At 34.7% G+C, this 21,181-nt stretch overlaps 1 protein-coding gene across 3 annotated transcripts in view; it reads left to right on the forward strand.

Annotated features, from left to right (window-relative positions):
• The first annotated feature begins 2,171 nt into the window (after positions 1–2,171).
• Positions 2,172–21,181, forward strand: part of LTV1 (LTV1 ribosome biogenesis factor) — a 151,245-nt gene continuing 132,235 nt past the window's right edge. The window contains exons 1-3 of one of the 3 annotated variants that reach the window (XM_089102504.1): positions 2,172–2,400; positions 17,343–17,489; positions 20,184–20,351. In XM_089102504.1, the coding sequence (XP_088958630.1) occupies positions 2,209–2,400; positions 17,343–17,489; positions 20,184–20,351 (507 nt within the window). In that variant the 5' untranslated portion in view covers positions 2,172–2,208. Of the gene's footprint in view, positions 2,401–13,630; positions 13,739–17,342; positions 17,490–20,183; positions 20,352–21,181 lie in introns of those variants that run through there. The other 2 variants (XM_089102503.1, XM_089102505.1) reach the window with 2 other exon arrangements.

Below are 21,181 nucleotides of genomic sequence, written 5' to 3' on the forward strand. Positions count from 1 at the left end.
ACTGTTTTGAAGCCATCATCATGGAGAATTGAGTCCTCAGAGTGGACAGTGACCATGGTTTCATTGGAGTCTGAGTCCTCAGAAAGGTCACTTGGTAATGGGGAGATGGTGTCTAGCATTTGGTAATTAATATCTCCCTTCTCAGGGGGTAATTTCATTGGGATCATGGTTGAGATAAATTCCCCACTTTATATAAATAAAATTAATCAAGAAAACTTCACTTGATAGTCCTGTTTTCACAAAATTTTCGAATTCTCTAACACAATTATTTTTAATATTTTTCTTCTTTTCTTTTTAACAAGCCTTAAAATGAGCCTGGAGTAAGATTTTCTCTCCTTCTTCTAATTCGGACTTAACGACTTGGTTGCCAAAACTTTTAGAGACAAAAGTGTCCAAATTTAGAAAATTCCTTAAAGGTTTTTAAAAAACTGGTTCAGAAGCAAAGAAGTGGTAAAAAGTGTCCAAAGTATTTTTAATGGCAAAATATTTGACAAGTAGGAAAATGTATAATTATTTGTGTACATTTAGGCTATTAAGATGCCAAAACATAACCTATCTTCAGTATTTTGATGTGGTAATGCAGGGACAATTTAGAAGCAAACTCATCTTCATTCATTAAATAATATTGATCAACTGCTTTGTCCATTCAAAATAAATAGCCTTCTATCTGAAATTTGCCTACATGACTGGTCTAGGCCTATACCTATTGAAATTTTGACAAAACAACATTTTACCTTAATTTTCAGTTATAAAATTCTTTTTCTCTGGCTTTAGTTTTGAAAATGCAATTCCTGTTATTTGAGTAGTATTTTAAGCCATATCATTGTTAATTTTCAAAATTTAGGAAATGTATTTGCATATCTTTAAAACTCTATAAATCAGGAATGAGCAAAGTTGTGAGGCTGAAAACAATTTGTTGGACTTCATTTTAAGCAGAAGATCTATCTTACAAGGTTTCACTTTTATAACACACATATTTTTAAAGGTCAGGACCCTCTAGAGGGAGAAGGAGTGGAGGTAAGTACTTCAAAATACCTTCCTTGGGCATGCTTTAGCCTTTAGATCTATCCCTGAAAGTTTCATTTTCCTAATCAAACTCCTTTCCAAGATAGCCAAAAGTAGCTAAAATAGAATTTTGCCAAAAATCCCTCTGAAAACATCTGTATACTTCCCAATAACCAATACTGTATGTAACAATGGGCAAAGCTCATAGCTTGTAGCCCTTTCTCTGGGGACTGTGGGGGATTAAGTTATCCTCAAAGACATAGTTATCAAAATTTTTTGACTCTGCTGAACAAAATGGCTATCTCAAACTTTTGATTGGCAGAGTTTGGGAAAAAATAAATGTGGGAGGGGGCCTAGTTGCCCTCAAATTTTCTTGGTTACTTAAAACAGGCACTATAACTTTTAATTTATGTTTGAATGAGTGCTGTTGTGATATTCTAGGACTACTGACAATCACCCCTGGAAAAAAATAAAATAAATGTGCATCTGCAATCTTTTTTCTGGCAAAAAAATATAAAATTCCACATTTTTGCAGATAGGACCTTGAAATCTGTACAGTAAGGTTCTCTGATTTGCCGCATCTGATGGTGTTTTCATTAAGATTCTATGACTTAGGGGTTGTTTCCCCCTTTTTTCAAAAATAAAGCAATTTTTTCAGTCTTGTAAATGTTGACAGGTAAGACTAAACTTGATGAAACTTATATATTTGAAATCAGCATAAAAATCTGATTCTGTTGATGTTCCATTGGTATCAAATTTCAGTTTTTTAGAGTTTTGATTACTATTGAGCTGGGTTGCTCCTTACTTACAGTTTGTTACCATGAACTGTTTGAAACTGGATGCTCATAGTGCACAGTTTGTGCCACAGACGCCACATGTGGCATGCCAGCAGCATTACAACACTTATGGTGGCGGCACCGTGATTGGTTGATTTTTGGGGATTGTGGGAACAAAATTTTTTTTTGTACCAGCAGCATTGCAACACTTCAGCAGCAGTCAACTAGGCCTTTTATTGGCGGGGTTCAGTCAATGCACCAGCATGGTGCCAGAGTCTAATCCAAATACATACTAAATAAATTAGGTCACTTTAAAGTGACCTAGTTTCATAACTTAAGCCTAGTTTCATAACTTAACCTAGTTTTGGGTGAAGCTGTACACAATAGGTGGAAATGGTGGAAAATATATGGAAATGCAGCAAGAGCTATGTCATCCCAAAGACCAAAAAGAGAAGATTTTGCAGCTATTCAGTATCTGATAGAAAAGGGAGTTTCTTGCATCAGGCCAGGATTAAGCTCATCAAATCCTGATATTTATACCTTAAATCACACTTGCAAAATAATTTGCGACAGAAATGAGTGTTATATTTGGATTCAGGATGAAATTCTGATGCTAGTGGTATGTTTTTTTTTATCTATCTGATTAGTCTGTTAATATAAACCTTACCCCATTCTATATGTCCATCCCTGAAAGTTTCATTTTCCTAGCCTAACCCCTTTCTAAGATAGGCTAGTAAAAAATAGCTTGTCTAGAATTTTAGGTAAATATTTACCAAATCATATTATTGAGTTAAGACTAAAGTGAATATGCCACTCGATGCCTTTTTTATGCTCTTTACAAATATAATAAACATTTTTATTGGAAATGAATTTTAGCCCCCACCCCTCTATATACCCATTCAGGGTATATATTTGCGCAATAGGGGGGTGGCGGTAATTTTATTTCTGATGTAAATGAGAGGTAAGTTTAAACTTTCTTTCCACCCCCCTAATGTGCAAATATATACCCTGAATTGGTATATATAGGGGTGGGGGCTAACATTCATTTCCAACAAAAATTGTTATTATATTCAGAAAGAGCATAAAAAAGCCATCAAGTTGTATATTCACTTTAGTTGTAAGTCAATAATATGATTTGGTAAATATTTACCAAATTTTACCATGTAATATTGAAATTATTTATCTGCTAACTGCTGTTAATTTTCTGTTATCTGTGATAGCTATCTAATCTATCTGCTCTCTAGAGTAATTAATATATTTATAAAACTTTTAGTGCACTGCATTCAGAAAATTGTATTAAGCCTAGCCTAATCAGTGGTATCAAGTGAGAAAGGGGGGGGATATTTCCCTCCCAAGGGTTTTGGTTGCCTAAAACTATTGTAATACAGAAATAAGCTAGAAATAAAACAGCCCAAGCCTGTATTTAGGCTACCATTTGATTCCTTACTCAATGTTCTTTCTAAATATAGTGGTTACTGCCATTATAATTGTTTCCCTGGCTAATTAGGTCTTGATAAATATTGTGTAGTTCACATAAATGACCTAAGAATAAAGTGAATATACCACTCAATCAAGGCTGTACCCAGGATTTTTTTTGGGAGGGGTTTTACTAAAAAAAAAATTGGGGGAGGGGGGAGGGGTTAACACAAAAAACCTTAAAAAATGCATACAAAATTTGTTTATATCCATTATTGTTACGTTTTTACAAGTCAAACAAACATTTTTTTTTTTTTGGGGGGGGGGGTCAACCTCCCTCCCTCGGGGGACAGCCTTTCACTCAATGCCAGAGGCAGATCCAGGGGGCTGGGGGGGATGCAAGCCCCCAAGATTTTTCTGGTCCCCTCATTTGTTTTTTTCTTCTTTTCTTGCCCTTTTTTAAACAAACTTGTCAGTTTGGTTAATTATTAGTGCCCTTGTCACATTGCCCCCCCCCCCAAGATTCTGCTTGAGATTTGTCTTTGCTCAATGCCTTTTCTTAGGATCTTTCTTAATAAGATTAAATAAAAAAACAAGTTTTTTAAACTGAAAGTAAGGAGCGACATTAAAACTTAAAACAAACAGAAATTATTCTGTATATGAAAGGGGCTGTCCCCTCCTCAACGCTTTGCTCTTTACATTGTAGTTTTTTATTGTTTTAAAAAATAAAGTTGTGAGATAGAGTCAAACTTTAGCGTAAAGAGCGAGGCGTTGAGGAGGGGACAGCCCCTTTCATATACGGAATAATTTCTTTTAGTTTTAAGTTTTAATGTTGCTCCTTACTTTCAGTTTAAAAAACTTGTTTTTTATTTAATTTCTGATCGTTTTTTAGTTAATGCAGCTTTTATTTTGGCTCACCGTCATTGAATAAGTAAACCAAATTTGCATAATACTTTTCTTTTGTTAAATGGATGTCTCTAAATTTGGTTATGACGTAATTTACAAATTAACTTACGTAACTAACTTCTATATTCGTATATTTTTCTTCTGGCAAAAAATACAAAGTTGCAGATTTTTGCAGTTATGAGCTTGAAACCTATGTTATAGGGTTTTCCGATACGCTGAATCTGACGGTGTGATATTCATTAAAATTCTTTCACTTGTAGGGGATGTTTCCCCCCTCTTTAAAAATCGGGTAAATTTTCTCAGGCTCGTAGCCTTTGATGAGTAATACTAAACTTAATAAAATTCATATATTTAGAATCAGCATTATCAACCCATTCATTTGATACATTTATTGACATCAAAATTCCGTTTTTAAAAGTTTTGATTACTATTGAGCCGTATCGCTTGTTTTTTTATTGTTTTTTTCATTATGTATATGTTATTACGTATATTAGGGGGTTCTCCCCTTAGTCAATACCATGCTCTTTACGTTAAAAGTTAAAAAAAAAATAATTCACAAACCCCTGAATCACAAAGGCCATTTAATTAGAATATATAGCTCTTTTGAAAGCACTAAAAAAAAACTGTAGCGTAAAGAGCAAGGTATTGACTTGGGGGAGACCCGCCTCATATACGTTATAATTTTTGTTTGTTTTAAGTTCTAATGTTGCTTCTTATTTTCAGTTGAAAAAACTTGTTTTTTTTTTAATTTAATTTCTGATCGTTTTTTAAATAATGCTTAGAAATCCGGCGCCCCTTCATAGAAATGTCCCTTACCCTAAAGAAACATCCTCCACGGAAAGATTCTCCAGAGTAACCCCCTCCTCCAGCCCCCCCTCCAGAAAAAAATCCTTCCTTGAAATATCTGTATACTTCCCAATAATCAATAAATAATGCTGGAAAGTCCGGCACCCCTTCATGGCAATTTCCCTTCCCCCATGAAAACTTCCTTCATGGACAGATCCTCCAACATAACCTTTTGATCCTCCAACAATAATTCTTTTGATGTATCTATTGGTATCAAAATTCTGTTTTCAAGAGTTTTGGTTACCATTGAGCTGGGTCGCTTTTCTTGCAAATTCAATTTTAAGCCCTTTACAAACCCTCAAAGATGATATATTTTTATATTATTTTATGTGCAGTTTATATACCTCTGTTAGCATCACTCTTGTTAAAACCACTTTACTGTTAATTGAATCAACAGTGACAAAATTGAGAATCAATAAATGTCTTAGAAAAATATAATATGGGCTGTATAGACTATGCAGAATTTCATCCCAAATTTAAATATGAGATTTTTTTCCATTGCAAAATTATTTTTAAGCCCTTTACAGACCCATACAGCCTTTGTGTGCTATTGAACACACTGATAGTCAACAGTAGAGCCTAATCATGGGCACACAATTTAAGCTTGACTCTAAACTTGGCAAATGGTGCCTATTCATGGAAATAGGATCTTAAAGTTACAAAAAAATATCTAAATCATACAAAGCGTCTCTTTTAAGCATATTCAGTGTAAGGCAATTGTTATGAATTAGAATAATTTAATTTAAATAGGCTAGGATATAGAGAAAACTTTTGTTTAAGTTTAAATATTAAAGAGAAAAAAATTATAGATTGTAGTCAGCCAATCAGTGCTAGTCTTGTCCCAACCATCAGCTAATCCTAACTATTAAGATTGTTTCCAATAGTTGGATATTCCCTCTACATTTATGAAAGATATATTTTAATAAAAATATTTATCTCAGATCACGTCCTGTCTTAGGTATTAACTATTGAACAACTGTCAATGAGAAATTAGGCACAAAATAATAGAAAACCCACATAGTCAGTAAATTATTATATATAGTTAATGGCTAGGGTAGGAGGTCGGGATGCAATAGCAACAGAAGTGATCATTATATTTGAAAAGAGCAAGAAACAGAGAATGAGATGGTCTCATATAACAGTATTTGATTTAACAGCTGCATACATAACCTCTTTTTAAGTAAACACTTTAATAACAAAAGAGCAGCATCATTTGATTCCCTATTCAACACTGTTTCTAAATATAATGGTCACTACTATGACAATTGTATCCCAGCCCTTCCCCTTCTTATGGGGCCAGTTTCAGCCTTTGGCTATGTACAAACCTTTCTGATTTACTTTTTCCACATGATAAACCAACCAAATAAGTAAAGTTTTATGCATAGCCTCTGACTACGTCAGGTCCTATTAGGGGGGAGCGGTTGTCACTAGCCAAAGTTTTTTTTTGGGAGGGGGGGGGGGTTGACAATGGATTTTACTGACTGGCTAGTCATTTTTATGTACTGACTTATTATTGAATTTTTTTCTATTTACCTTGACTGATCATCTTCCATCAAATTTATGTTTTTTTTTCATCAACTTGTTTACCTAACAAAAAATAAACCAGTAAAACAGCAGTCCTATTTAACTGACTCAGTTTTTTTACCAAGTGGCTGAAAACATTGAGGGGGGGGTCTTTTCCCCCTATATGTGACACCCTTGGGGGCCTTGATTGCAACTCTTGTGGTAATAACCATTTGATTTGCAACAGTGTAGAATAAGGAGTTACCACACAAGAATGTTACCATAATTAATTTCTTAGAAAAATAGGATAATCATTTTAATATTATCAAACAGGACTATCTCATAGGATGATATGCTGTCTGAAACTATAAACTGAATGACAACTGAACACATTTTTATACACCTGATCATAAATATTATAGGAATCTGAAAAGTTGGTTAGAATATGAGCCTCATTTTGAAGAATAGAAGTTTGAGCACTTAATGGGAAAAAATCCAAATTCATGCTCTGAAGAAAACTAAAAATTATGAATCCCAAAGCCAACAATTAATACAATGCTAATATTTGTTCTGTATATGACCCAGTAGACTGATAAAAGAAATAAACTGCTGCCAGAGACTGTTGAATTAATCCTGCACTGCCAGTTTAACTATAAGCTGACATACACAGAGTCATAATATATAAAAGGGAACAGAGTTATAAATACATAAAAGGAAAAAAAAAGTAACATCCTCCAAAAACTGGATTTGCTAACTACTTCTGCTGCAACAAATTCTATTTAATTGTGTTCTAACTTGAAAATGATTATATTAAATAAATGTGTTTTTCTTTTCTATATCCCCATCTCAGAGTGTTGTGATGCCTAGATTGACATGGCACACCTAGTTATGAGCCAACTATCAATAAAAAGTCAGTTATGTATAGAAAATGATACAAACCAACAAAATAAGCAACTTTTGTATATAAACTAGGGTTATATTCAGGCACAAAGAAGGGATTGGACTAGGATACAGTTGAACTAAAAGTAACTGATATTCCAATAAATAGACATTTTCTGAATGTAAAGAAGTAAGAATTTGTTATTATATTGTTTAGTTCAGAAGAAGAGATAAACTAGATTTGTTGCCAAATATATGTTCTGTTCTGAAATAAACACTATAATCAGAAGATTTCTTACTTCATTACATTCAGAAAATTCTTATTTGTGGAATTTTCAGATTTGATTTCAGTTTCACTGTATCCAGTTTCTTCCTCCCCCCTCCCAACCCTAATGCCTGGAGATAGTCCTATACTACAGCCAAAAGTTTGCTAATTGTTTGTTGTTTTTTTTTCTAGTGGTCATTATAGATTAATCAAGAGTGCCACCCCAAAAGTTCCAAGGGTGGCTAAGTACTATCTGTTTTTTTTTTTTTTTTTTTTTTTTTTTTTTTTTTTTTTTTTACAGGAATTACATGTGTCTCATTTTATAACCCTATGCTAAACACTAATCTTGCTGATTTTGTTGATTTATTGCATTGGAAGTGTAATAAATAAACATTTTCTGACTATAATTAAGTAAGAATTTCAGAAGAGGATATAAACTAGAATAATTGTGGTGTAAAAAGTCTATCATCTAGGGTTCCACTGATTTTGAAAATTAATAGGCTATATATTTAAATAATTATTGTATTGTATGTACTATACCTCCTGAGTTTGTCCTGTTTCACATCCTGGTAATCCAAGTGATGCCTTCTATTCTCCTTCACTTCATATGCAGTAAGTTTTATCCTATTGTCCATACATGTTTCACATTTGTTTTCTTTGTTTTGGAAAATTTGACATGACAGACATTGAAATCTTGATGAAATACTGCTGTTCCTGGTAATTAAGGTATGACACCTCTTACATAATATAATCAGTACACAAATTAAAGGAATTCAGTTGAATATAGACTGCAAAATTAGTGCATTGCAGATTGAATAAAATTTACATCACAAAGAATAGAAAAAAAAAATCAATATAAGAGGCCTCAGTACATCCCATTGCATGGATGGGAAATACGTAAGGAAGGTGACAACCCTGAAAACCATCTGCAGTCAGTACCTTGTAGCATATACCATGCTTAGGTTTTTTAGGCAGAGTCAATAGCTCCTATATAGCTGACTATAGTCAATCACTACTTGGACCATACAGGGTTCGGACTCGCCTATAAATTCCAATAAATTCTTATATTTTAATGCACTCCTATAAAATGCCTATATTTTGGCTAAAATCCTATTATTCCTATATTTTCGGCTGAAGAGCACCAAGAACATTGCTCGTAATTTGCAATTTTCACTGCTCGTAAGTAAGCCAAGATATGCTTTTCTTTGCTTTTGACTCTGCTTGTAGACTGTGCTGTCTTTCAGTGTAGATTGATAATTAATTACAACTGTTGAGCTGTTTGAACTTAACTAATGCTTTGTGTTGGGATTAGTAAGCTGCTTCTTCCTGGGCTGTTGTGTTGACTTAGTAGCCTATGTTTTGTTTTTTGTCATGTTGGGCCTGTTCGAAATGAGTGAAGATCAGTATATAGGCTAGCAGTCCCTGCTTAATGACACTGTGCGTTCTTGCGACTTATGCGTGTCCTGGCTGAACGTTATAAAAGGCTGATGCGAATACGGCCCAGTTTCAGACATATCCACATTTTTCTTTTTATGGGCTTTTAATCGAGGGATGCTATTTTGCAGGTGATGCTTGGTAATTTAGTATGGGGCTTACCAAGTTCAATAGTTCATGGCTTGCTAAGATGGATTGCAGCGGCAGAAAGATTGGCAAATGGTGTAAGACTGGGAACGATCAGTACTCGTTGTTTTGCAAACTCTGCTGGAAAATCTTGGTTGCTCAGCTAAACCAACATGTGCGATCTGCAGAACACGAAGCCGCAGTTACTGCTCAACTATATCCACTACAGCGTCACCTGACCAGACAATCTCGAGTTGATGAAACAACCAAGGATAAACCATTAGTTGGTACAAGCATGTTTTGTGAGCGTGATGCTGCTTATAAAGCTGAGTTAATATGGGCACTTCAGACGGTACAGAGTTCCATGTCTGCTAACTCTTCAGACCATATTGTCACAACCTTCCATGTGATTTTTCTCGGTAAGATCCCGACGGAATGTCCCTATGTGCGAAGAAACTCACGTATCTGATCACCGATGCGCTGCATCCTTACTGTAAGCAAATGCTTGTGAAGAACATTCAGTCATATTTTGTACTAGAATATGATGAGACAACCAGCAACGCTGGTATGAAAGAGTTACAGATACGTGTTCGATATTGGTGCTCATACGGAAACGAAATCCAGAACAGACATTTGTGCACATGTTATATGGGCCATGCGACATGTGATAACCTGTATAGGAAGATTATGTCAGCCATTGGTCAGAATCAGCTGCCACTTGAAAAACTGATCATGCTTGGAAGCGACAGACCAAACGTCAACAAAAGCGTTTGGAAAAAGTACATTGCCGAAAAAAAGAAAGTGACGGGAAAGGGAATGTTGAACATTAGTACTTGCAATATCCATATACTTCATAACGCTTTCTTGAAAGGTCTTCAGGTGTTCGGAGAAGAAAGTTCCGACTTTGTTATTCTTGTGCATTCAGTTTTTGAATGCTAGCCTGCACGTTGTGAAGACTATCGAAAGTGCCAAAAGAAAGTGGGATGGCAGAGAATGCTTTCATGAAGTATGTCCCAAGCCGCTGACTGACGATCGGACGTGCCCTCGCTAGAATCATGCAGCAGTGGCCGGCAATCTTAGAGTACTTCCTGAACTTCGTGCCGAGAGAACAAAAACTGAAGAATGTTCTGTCGATTGGCCAAAATTCTGAAGATTGGGGCTTATATCAAAAGCGCAACGATGAAGGCCCAACTCGAGTTTGTTCTAGCCTCAGCAGAACTTTTCATGAGTTTCACCCAACTGTTCCAGAAAGAAGAGCCTCTCATTCATGTTCTGCACTCAGAGATCAAAAGACTAGTTGTGACACTTTGCGGACGGGTCTATATTCCAGATTTCATGACCAAGACTGAAAATTTCTCATCAGAAATGTTGAATCTTGCTGAAAAATTTGCAGAAAAGCCCATAGTTTCAGAAAATGTGGAACGAGTTTTTGGTGAGAAAGCAACACTGAAAGACAAGGCTTTATTCTATGTCAATGTACGAAAACGCGTTATTGCGGGTATTCGCCACATTTTGAACAAATGTCCTCGGGAAAAGGATGGTTTTCTAGAGGCTTTACGCTGTTTGAGTTCGAACAACATGAAGGATTCAAGAAGCATTGCAGACATAGCGGTTGTGGCACGCGAGATTGCGATTGGAGTAAGCTCAGACGTCGCCCTGGCTGAGTGGCTGCTTTTGCGAACGGAAACTGGACCCCGTGAGGACATTACTCAGATCAATCATTTTTGGAGCCATTATTTTGGACTGATGAATGAGTACGGGGACACCAAGTACCTGGAATTTACCAAGCTCATCAAAGCGGTGCCTACGTTGTCGCATGACAACGCATATGTTGAGAGTTGGTTCTCGCGTTCTGGTAGTATTCTTGGTAAAGACCAGGCCGTGATGTCTGAACGCGTTCTGGATGCGAGACTCATGATATATGACACGTTGAGGCTTTATGGAGGAAAACCAGAACGGTTTGTTATTACAAAAGAGCTGTTGAATCTTGTACGGTCTCGGTATCAACAATATCTGGATGAAAAGAAAAAAGAAGAGCTATTCGAGAAGGAGAAAGTAGCTTTCGAAGAGGACAGCAAGCGGAAATTGCAGGAGGTTCACGACAAAAAGAAAGAAATAGAGGACCTGGAAAGCAAAAGGAAAAAACTTGGAGCATCAGAGCAAGAAAAGAGAACAGTAGCAGATACTCTACTTCAGGAAGTGACTGACAGAATGAAGAAGGCTGCCGAGTCAAAGAGTTCCATAGACATTGCCCTAGCTGTTTCTTTGCTTGAAGAAGCTGTGAAGTCCAGAAAAAGTGAAAGAGAGCAGATGGTGGAATCTGCGAGAATGGAGCAGTCTCTTGCAAAGAGAAAGACTGACCTCATATCAAAATTGATGCCCAAGAAGCAGCAAGAGAGATTCCAAATATTTTACCTGTATCAGTCAATCGTTGGCACAGTATGTGCATCTGATTTTTTACTGTTTTTTACTATTTTGTACAGTTTGTATTTGAAATAAAAAAAAAACAAATAATAAATGTAAAAACTCGGGCAATGACGAATTTATGTAACGAGGTATCCCACGCCATCTACCACTGATCTGATCCCGAGGACTTCCGAATCCTATATTTGGCCTATATTTGGGCCCGGGAAATCCCATAAAAATAGGACAGAGCCTATAATTTGAAACGAACCGACCTGTCCGAACCCTGACCATACTAGTAGTATAATAAGTAATTAAGCCAAAATAATTGCTTTTGTTTGTCTTAAACTGTGCAATAGAACTGTCTATGATTGGAGGGCAACCAGCCCCCTTCCCATGCACCTTTTTTTCCAAAAGACATCCAATTAAAGATATGAGACAGCCATCTTATTTAAAATAGTTGAAAGACCCGAAACTGGGTCTCTGGGGATGACAAAACCCCCACAGCCCTTTGGGTAAGGGCTGTGAGTTATACAATTCAACCATTAGTAATGTATGGTATTAAATATTGGGAAAGGGGTGCATGTTTGACCTTTTGTGTCCAAAACGGCCAAGGTGATTCAAGTGATGCTTTGATGGAATATTGAGGGGAGTATTGAACTAAATAACAACATGCTGTGTGCTTCTGGGTTGTCAAAAGGATGTATCTAAAAAATGACTTAGAGTTGTAAGTTTGAACTTTCAGGGAATGATGAGGGGGATTATCAACTGACCAAAAGGCAATATGTGCACACTACTACTACTGCTATACTACTATTTCTAGGGTGACCACTACTAAGGCTGGGGATATTAAGATGAAAATTGTGAGAAATGTTGAGGGGGAAGTTGGACTAATTTAAAACACGCTATGCACATACTGGCTGTCGAAAGGGCACATCAGTAGTATCTTACGAATGGCTTAGTATACTACGTTGTAGCATCTAGAGCACGATGAGGGGGATATTCAACTGACCAAAACACAATAGGCCTATGTGCTTGCTACTACTTGCTTTTATTGTTACTACTACTACTAATGTTCCTGCTACAGGAACTACTTCTCCTGCTGCATTAGCTGTAACCATTACTACTATTGCTATCACAACTGCTATTTCTAAGGTGACTACCACCAAGGTTGAGAATGTTATGGTAAAAATTGTAGAGAAATGTTGAGCAGGAAGTTGAAATAAATCAAAACATACTGTGTGCATTCTGGTTGTCAACAGGGTGCATCATATATATATCTTAAGAATGGCTTAGCATATTAAGTTGAAACTTCCAGGGTGTTATGAGGGAGATATGTATACACCGAATGCTCCTACTATTACTAATATAACTACTGCTACAAGTATTATGATTCCTACTACTACTAAGGCAAAGCATATGAAGGGGAAAATTTCAGGGAATATTGAGGGGAAAATTGAACTAAATCAAAACACACTCTGTGCGTTCAGGTTTTCAAAAGGGCATATCTCAGGAAAGGCTTAGGGTCAATTTTGTTGACCCTCAGGAAAGGCTTAGGGTAATTTTTTTTTTTTTGACTACTACTAAGGGTGTTAAGGTGAAATTTTCAGGAAATGTTGAGGGGGAACTTGAACTAAATTAAAACATGCTGTGTGCATACAGATCGTCCAAAAGACATGTCAGCAATATCTTAGGAATGGCTTAGAGTATTATATGTTGAAACTTCCGGGCCATGATGAAAAGGGATGTTCAACTGACCAAAAGGCAATGTGTACTTGCTACTACTGTTACTACTATTTCTAGCACTACTTTTACCGCTATAACCAATACTCTTACTACTACTACCACTAATGCTAAGGGCATGAAGGTGGAAATTTCAGGGAATATTGGGAGAAGGGGGTTGTAATAATAAAGCTCAGGGCATTAAGGTGAAAATTTCAAGGAATGCTGAGACAATTTGAACTACATCAAAACATACTGTGTGTATGCAGGTTGTCAAAAAGACTTCAGCAATGTCCCAGGGACTGTTTAGTACATTTGATCAAAAATTCCACTGCATGTTGAGGGTTGTGTTGAAAAGAACAAAATGTGCTATGTGCATACTGCTACCAATGTTACTACTGCTACCACAACTATTGCCACTATTGAACAACTTAGGAAGGAAGTTGAAGCTTTCAGGGTATGTTGAGGCAGAGTTTGAACTAACCAAAAGGCACTGTGTGCATATTATCTTTATTACTACTATTACTATTGCTACTACAATGACAACTACTTCTATTAAGGTGAGCTAAGGGGATTAAGGTGAAATTTTCTGGGAATATTTACGGGCATGTTGAACTAAATCAAAACGCACTAAGTGCATTTATACATTGCAAATAAAATACATTTTAAGTGTTTTCTATTTTCTTATAACTTCAATAAATTCAAAATTATTAAGACATTTAGGAATGAATATCATTATATATATATATATATATCATTATATATATATATATATATATATATATATATATATATATATATATATATATATATATATATATATATATATATATATATATATATATATATATATATATATATATATATATATATATATATATATATATATATATATATATATATATATATATATATATATATATATATATATATATATATATATATATATATATATTTATTTATATATATATATATATATATATATATATATATTTATATATATATATATATATATATATATATATATATATATATATATATATATATATATATATATATATATATATATATATATATATATATATATATATATATATTAAACTGTAAATCCACATTAATTTTTTTTCAGTAATCTTGGTTATGATGGTATTTTTTTTTTGAATATTGTGAGAAGTAAAAACACATAGCTCAAAATGAAGATTGTTGTCAGTAAAGTGCAAATTAAGGTATGGTTGTTAGAAGCCAAGGCTCATGTCAGTCCTACTCCTCTTGGTTTCTGCTCGTTTTGTGTTTCATTTATTCATTGATGGTGATTTATGGTAGTTTTGTGCTTGAAATATTATTTGACTTCATTTCTGCTCATCTGTGGTTTAATGTTGATCTTCATTTTTTTTTTTTTTTGCTTTTGTGGAAAAAGTTTTAAAATCAATATGTAAATTAGCAAGCTAAGAAACTGTCTAATATCAACTTTGAACAAAGGAAGTCAAACATTATGTCTTTGACATTCGACTTCGAGATTGGACTTCTGTATTGCAATATTAGCCTCAGGTTTGTAATTGGCAAGCTTTGAAACTCTTAAATGCCAACTGTGATTGAAGTCTAGCACCATTTGTTAAAGCTTGCTTAATGTATTCTGGTTTTGGAACAGAGATTCTAGCCTTAGATTTGTAACCAGAAACTTTCAATAATATCAAATACTGTCTTTTATGGAAATCAGACAACATGTGTGGAATAGGCTTTTATTTTTGTTTTGTTTTTTAATCTTGCACTTCTATGTTTCAATACCAATCTAAAGGCTTATAATTAGCAAGATCATATAGTGTTATGTTCCAATTTTGGTGAAAATTAAACACTCTTTATCAAATAGGTGCCATACTCAATGTTGTTGGGGATGAGGTACTCATGCTCCTATCTTAATGATATTCAATTGTTAACGTTTAGAACAATTGCCTGAATAGTTCCTGAGTGATCATGAGTGAAGCAGGCCTGTGTGTGCAAAGCTGGGATGGGAGGCTTGAGTGGTCATGAGTCTTTTAAACAATTTTGACAATGGGTATATTCACAGTAAGAATCTGCTAAGTATTTCAGTATTGTTCTTGATGAAACTATCATTTAAAAAAAATTACTACTTTTTACAATCCTTTCCAGACATTACAACAGTTATAAAATGGCGATTTGTAGGTGACTATTTTCAGTTTTTCTTGGGCAGAGGCCCTTTGGACAAACCTCAGGGGGGTATTCTATTTCCCCACTATTCCCCTCGGTCCTGGTCACTGCTCTTAGTTGTAGTCGCGGTAGTATTTGTAAAAAGATAATTTCTTAAACCACCTTGGCATGACATCACATAAAGAAAGAAAAACGAGCAAAAATGGGGTTTTTATAGGCCAAATGAAGATACTGAAAAAACGAAGCGAATATTTCGAGAGGACAAACGCCTCTCTTCTTCAGCGCGAAACGAAACGATGTATCAATAAAAGCCAAAAATTAAAAGAATTAAAACCAACTACCTAACAACCATAAAAGCGAGTTATTCGCCAATATCCGCGATTTGCACAAAATCCAAAAACTATGAACTGCCATCGACGGATACTAGTTGTTTGCTAGTATCCGTCGATGGCAGTTCATATTTTTTGGATTTTGTGCAAATCGCGGATATTGGCGAATAACTCGCTTTTATGGTTGTTAGGTAGTTGGTTTTAATTCTTTTAATTTTTGGCTTTTATTGATACATCGTTTCGTTTCGCGCTGAAGAAGAGAGGCGTTTGTCCTCTCGAAATATTCGCTTCGTTTTTTCAGTATCTTCATTTGGCCTATAAAAACCCCATTTTTGCTCGTTTTTCTTTCTTTATGTGGTAGTATTTGTGGTAGGTTTAAAAGCAGTAACATTAGTCAGTGTAAGGGGTAGTGGCAATAATAACAGAAGCAATAAGAGTCGTTATAGTAGTCATGGTAGGAGTTTAGTCTTGACTGAAATAATGCTGATAGTTCTTGTAGAAATAGCCATCATAGTAGAAGCAGCTGTGCTAAAAGTTGTAGGAGTAATAGTAGGGCTGGATGCGCTCTACAAATGTAAGATTTTTTTTCATTATATGAATTGATATTTTCTCACATTTAAAGTTGTAACTTAATTTTTTGTGAAATGTATTTTTATAATTAATATTTAATCATTTAGGGTCATTATCTGCGTGAATATTAGTAAATGAAGGTACAAATATGAATATGTATGATGTACGAAGTCTGGGGAAGAGGGCTATGGCTCTATGTCCCTTTGCAGGCCTGCAAATTTCGGAAACTAAAAGCATGGGATACAAAAACACGCGGAAATAATAATGGTTTAGACAATGAATTTTGAATTTATACAGATTGATCTATTATACCAAGTTTCTTTTTTTCTTTCAAATTAGTTTTCATCCGTTCCTTAATTCTCGATAAATAGCATTTTTTAATGTGATGTTTTTTATTTATTTGTAAATAGTTTGACATTTAGGGATGAATATCAGATTTGGAGAAACCTAAACCACATCTTGAAAGAAGTTCCATCTTAGTTTTGCTGTTTCTTAAGAAGTGGCTTTCCTTTGTGATAGTGTTTTCAACTTTCTGTTGATATGAAAGAAGTCTTCATATGCCAATATTTTAGTTCTGAACTATATTCATACGGTAGAACCATGTATGCTTTTGGAAGATTTTATTTACATTTTAACATGTTGTTTGGTTAAAACGTGGAGGCTCGCTTTGTCGATAAGTCTTAGAAAATTTGACAATGAGTGCTAAAAAGAAAACTCAGCACATATGCATAAGATTTATGTGAAAATAGATGAAATTTCATTAGAGCATGCTTTCCAGCAAAATTCCAATTAATGCACTTTGAGGTAGGAAAGCCATGAGTACCCTCTTGCTCTCTCTCAACTATTTATGTCAAAAGTAACTGCTAACTCCCTGCCTTATCTACATCCTGGCTATTGGTATAGCTTAAAATAATTGTCAAGTTAATTCTGAATGACAGGGGATTTTAAGCTATGCAACTTTTAGACAAATGTATTGTATTCTGTATTTCTTTTCAGCCAAAGAAGAAGTTCATTGACAAGAAGAATACTGTCACTTTTCAAATTGTCCATAGATCACAGCGCGACCCATTGATTGCAGATGAGACAGCTCCTTGCCACGTTCTTGTCCCTCTAGAGGCTAAGAAACATGATACGGACAAGCAGGTTCGTTTTTATGTTAATATTCTAAAATTTCTTTTTTTTTCTTTCAAAGGAGTGGAAGCTTTATTATGCTTCAGTTGCAAGTTTTATGCATTTAATTTTCTTTATCTTGTATTCAGTGCAAAAGGGATCAAATTTTTTTTTCTTGGGCCGAATGCACCCACTAATGGCACTTTGTGGGCTGTAAAACAACGTTATTAAACCTAAATATGGGAACCCAAAACTTAAAAATTCGAGATGCTTAAGTGATTTTTTTAAAATTAGTTTAGTTTTGATCTGCTGGTGGCCCAAGAAGCAAGAGGATGAAGGTAGTTTTGTTTGTTTTTCTGTTTCTCTGTTTTTCTTTGTACATCTCCACGAGGCATGTACAGGCCACTTAAGGTAAAAACATGTATATGCAAACGTATTTATCCCAATTAATGACGGAAACAACAATGTCGAAGTTGCTTTCTGACATATTTTATGTTCAAAGGAAATGTATGTACAGTAACAATAATAATTAAAAAAAAAAAAAAAAAAAAATTCCATGCATTTTCGGAGATTATGTTCTTTATCTATTCTGACATTAACAATTTTTGCTCCCATAGTAAATTGGAACTACAGTGTGTACTAACTTCAACTTAAAAAGTGCTACTACTGCTGCCAAAAACCTGTTGCAGAATTAAACTCCAAAGACCAACATACTGGCTAACACTCCTTCTCTCTCTTTGGTCAATGCCTCGGCCACCGTCACCTTCCAGGAAATGTCTAAACCGCACATGCATACTTCTATCTTAGGACGATTGTGTAACATAGCAGGAGCTGGACTTAGGCAAACTGACTTTTTTCTACATTACTCTGAAAGTCTTTTCCCAATAAGCTAGGCTTTGATCACCAATTATTATGATTGAAGTTTTAACAGCTATGAAATAAGGAAAATCAGTCTTTTGCCAGCTTTCTAAGCCTGATTTGTCACAGTTTAACTCAGGATGCGCTAAAAACTAAACAAAGAAAAAATATATCAAAATATACTAAAAACTACAAAATATTTTTTTTATACCAAGAAAAACTGAAGTTTTTGCTGTCATTAAAAATAAAATCTTAAAGACTAAAGATAAAAGCTTAGGGTAGTCATGACATTTGATTAAAATTCAACAAATAATTTTATGTCTAACAAGTCCTGCTCGTAAAATTTCTTTAGCTCGTAAAGACGACTTAAGTTTTGATCGGGTGCAAAACTAGTTTTGAATTGTTATAAAAATGAGATAAATCAGAGCTATGGACTGACTTGGTTTAAAACTAGCCAAGTCTGACTCGTTGCAAAAGTAAGCCAGGTCTTTACTTAGTCAAGAAACGATTTAAGTCCTGACTGGGTGCAAGAAAAGATATACGTCCGAGTGCAACGTTAAACCTAAAATTATAATGTTTAAAATGAAAAGATGTCACTAGTTGTAACGCTTATAAGATGAAACTTGAAGGGTATTAACGGATATAATACACCCCACTGTAATACACTTATATGTTAGTGAGAAAGGCCATAGACTTCATCAGGGCAGGTAGATCAAACAAGTTCTAGCCTTACCTATAAAAAAAATTAGTGGGAGCACTAGCGGGAGTTTTGTGTTTGACCAAAGCTACTGGTGGTGATTCGGTCTAAATTAGCCTTTTGCTTTTTTGTCAAACAGATGTTCACACATGAACAATGTTTGCTTGTCACGGGAATTTATTGGCTAAACTGGTAAGGTGCACTGTTCAAGCGAGGTGCGAACTAGTAGAGTCCAATTTGATTATACTTATAAGTATATACTATCCACCGGGTATTGCTAAGTGGGCGTTCAGACGCTGGATTCTGTCTCAGACTCTGCCCAAGTTTCCCGCTCAGAATGGTTGAAAGCTGAAAATAGGAACTATCGAGCAACATTTTCAGAACTGAAAACACCTATTTAGGTGATAACTAGGATTGTGAATTTGCTATTTCTGAAAATACCTTGGACTTTTAACCATTCTGAGCAGGAAACTTGGACAGAGTCTGAGACAGAATCCAGCATCTGAACGCCCACTAAGAGCCCCTGATCGAGGTTTGTAACTGAGAAAAATTTGGTTGTAAAGTAATTTTGTCTACCCTTAGTTTTTACAGCTCTATTGGCTTCACTTTGTTGCCCACCAAACTTTGTTAGGTGTATCTTAGTCTCTGAATTTAAAGTATTAAAACTGAACACGGACTATTCTTAATATATAAGCTTTTTCATTCGATTTCCTTTGTAAGAAGAAAAGGATAAAATATTAATTTTCAAAGTGGGGATTTAACTTTAAAAGGTTCTCCCTAAATAATCATGGCTGATTGGTATATCTTTTGCCAATCTGTGTTATTGTAGTTTGTTTCGCTCAGCTGTATAAGGGATTTAATACAGGGGAGGAGTACCCCTGCAGAGACTGAACGTGGTAGACAGCTTACCACCTTTTAAATTAATGTTTTCTCTATATAATCCTTGTCTTTTGTATGGACTAACCAGTCAATCAGCTGATAATTATCAGATCGCCCTTTACCAGCAGCAGGTGGTTAAATAATTGATGGTTGGATGCAAACCTTGCTATAAAAGATTGTATTATTCATCATTTGCCCGGATTTATGTACAAAAAGTTCTATATTTTTATTTTGGAGAATTTATTATACATTCTTTCTAATAAAGTATTTTAGTCAAAATATTAATTTTACAGGATGGTCCGAAGGAGCCACTACTAAATCAAAAAGAAGAGCAGATTAAATACGGCATCTACTTTGATGACCAATACAATTACTTACAACATCTGAAAACTGTGGATGATCCAATAAATGTTGAGTGGGCCCCAGTTAAAACACTAGTGACGAAAAAAGAGGATTTGAAGGTAAGATAATGTATTTTCTCTTGAGTTGAATTATTCAGTTTTTTCGTGGTTCTTGATTATTTGTACTTTTTGAGAAATTCACGTTCATCATCATTTCTTCCTGCATTTTAAATCACAGACAATTGTTTGTCTGTTGACATGTTCTGTCAGTTTTTTTTTTTTTTTTTTTTATTACGTTCCTGCTAAACAAAATACCTTGTATACAAAAATTGGAAATTGGCAAAACTGGTTGTCAACTTTTTTTCTATCTAGCTTTACACTCCATTGTATTTTACTGTTAATTCAAAAAAAAACTTTTTACAAAAAAATAAATCTTTCAAAGAAAAGTAAAGTGCTACTTTAAACCAAAGACGAGCAGAAATCAAATAATAATTCAGGTTTTAAAACAAATGAGGCTAAAAACAAATATAAATTACCACAAACAGGAGTAGGACTCATGCCCTCTAGGCCTATTAAAGCTAAAGTATCATTTGCGCTTTACTGAAAACAATTTTATTTCGAGTAGTATGGTTTATTTGTCATAACATGAACAAAAACACAATACACAAAATTTATACCTCAAGGCTAAAAGGCTAATAAGTTACGGTGGTGCAACCTGTCCCCATTCCCTCTCTCTCAAAACCCCTTAACGGATGGAATGTCACTTGCATTACATTTAGAATAATATGCATTTTGAAGAGTGTTAATTTATATGTCAAACCATCAACAACAACCAAAAACGAAGAAAATCACTATAATAAACAATATTACTGAAAAGAGCCAAAGAAAGTAGACTGACTGTTTAATATAACGATACTCCTTCCTCGAAGTTCCTGCAATTTGGTATTTAT

The sequence above is a fragment of the Artemia sp. Qi Xiang Cuo genome, chromosome 16, assembly GCF_049724085.1.
Source record: "Artemia sp. Qi Xiang Cuo chromosome 16, ASM4972408v1, whole genome shotgun sequence".
Taxonomy (NCBI): Eukaryota; Metazoa; Arthropoda; class Branchiopoda; order Anostraca; family Artemiidae; genus Artemia; species Artemia sp. Qi Xiang Cuo.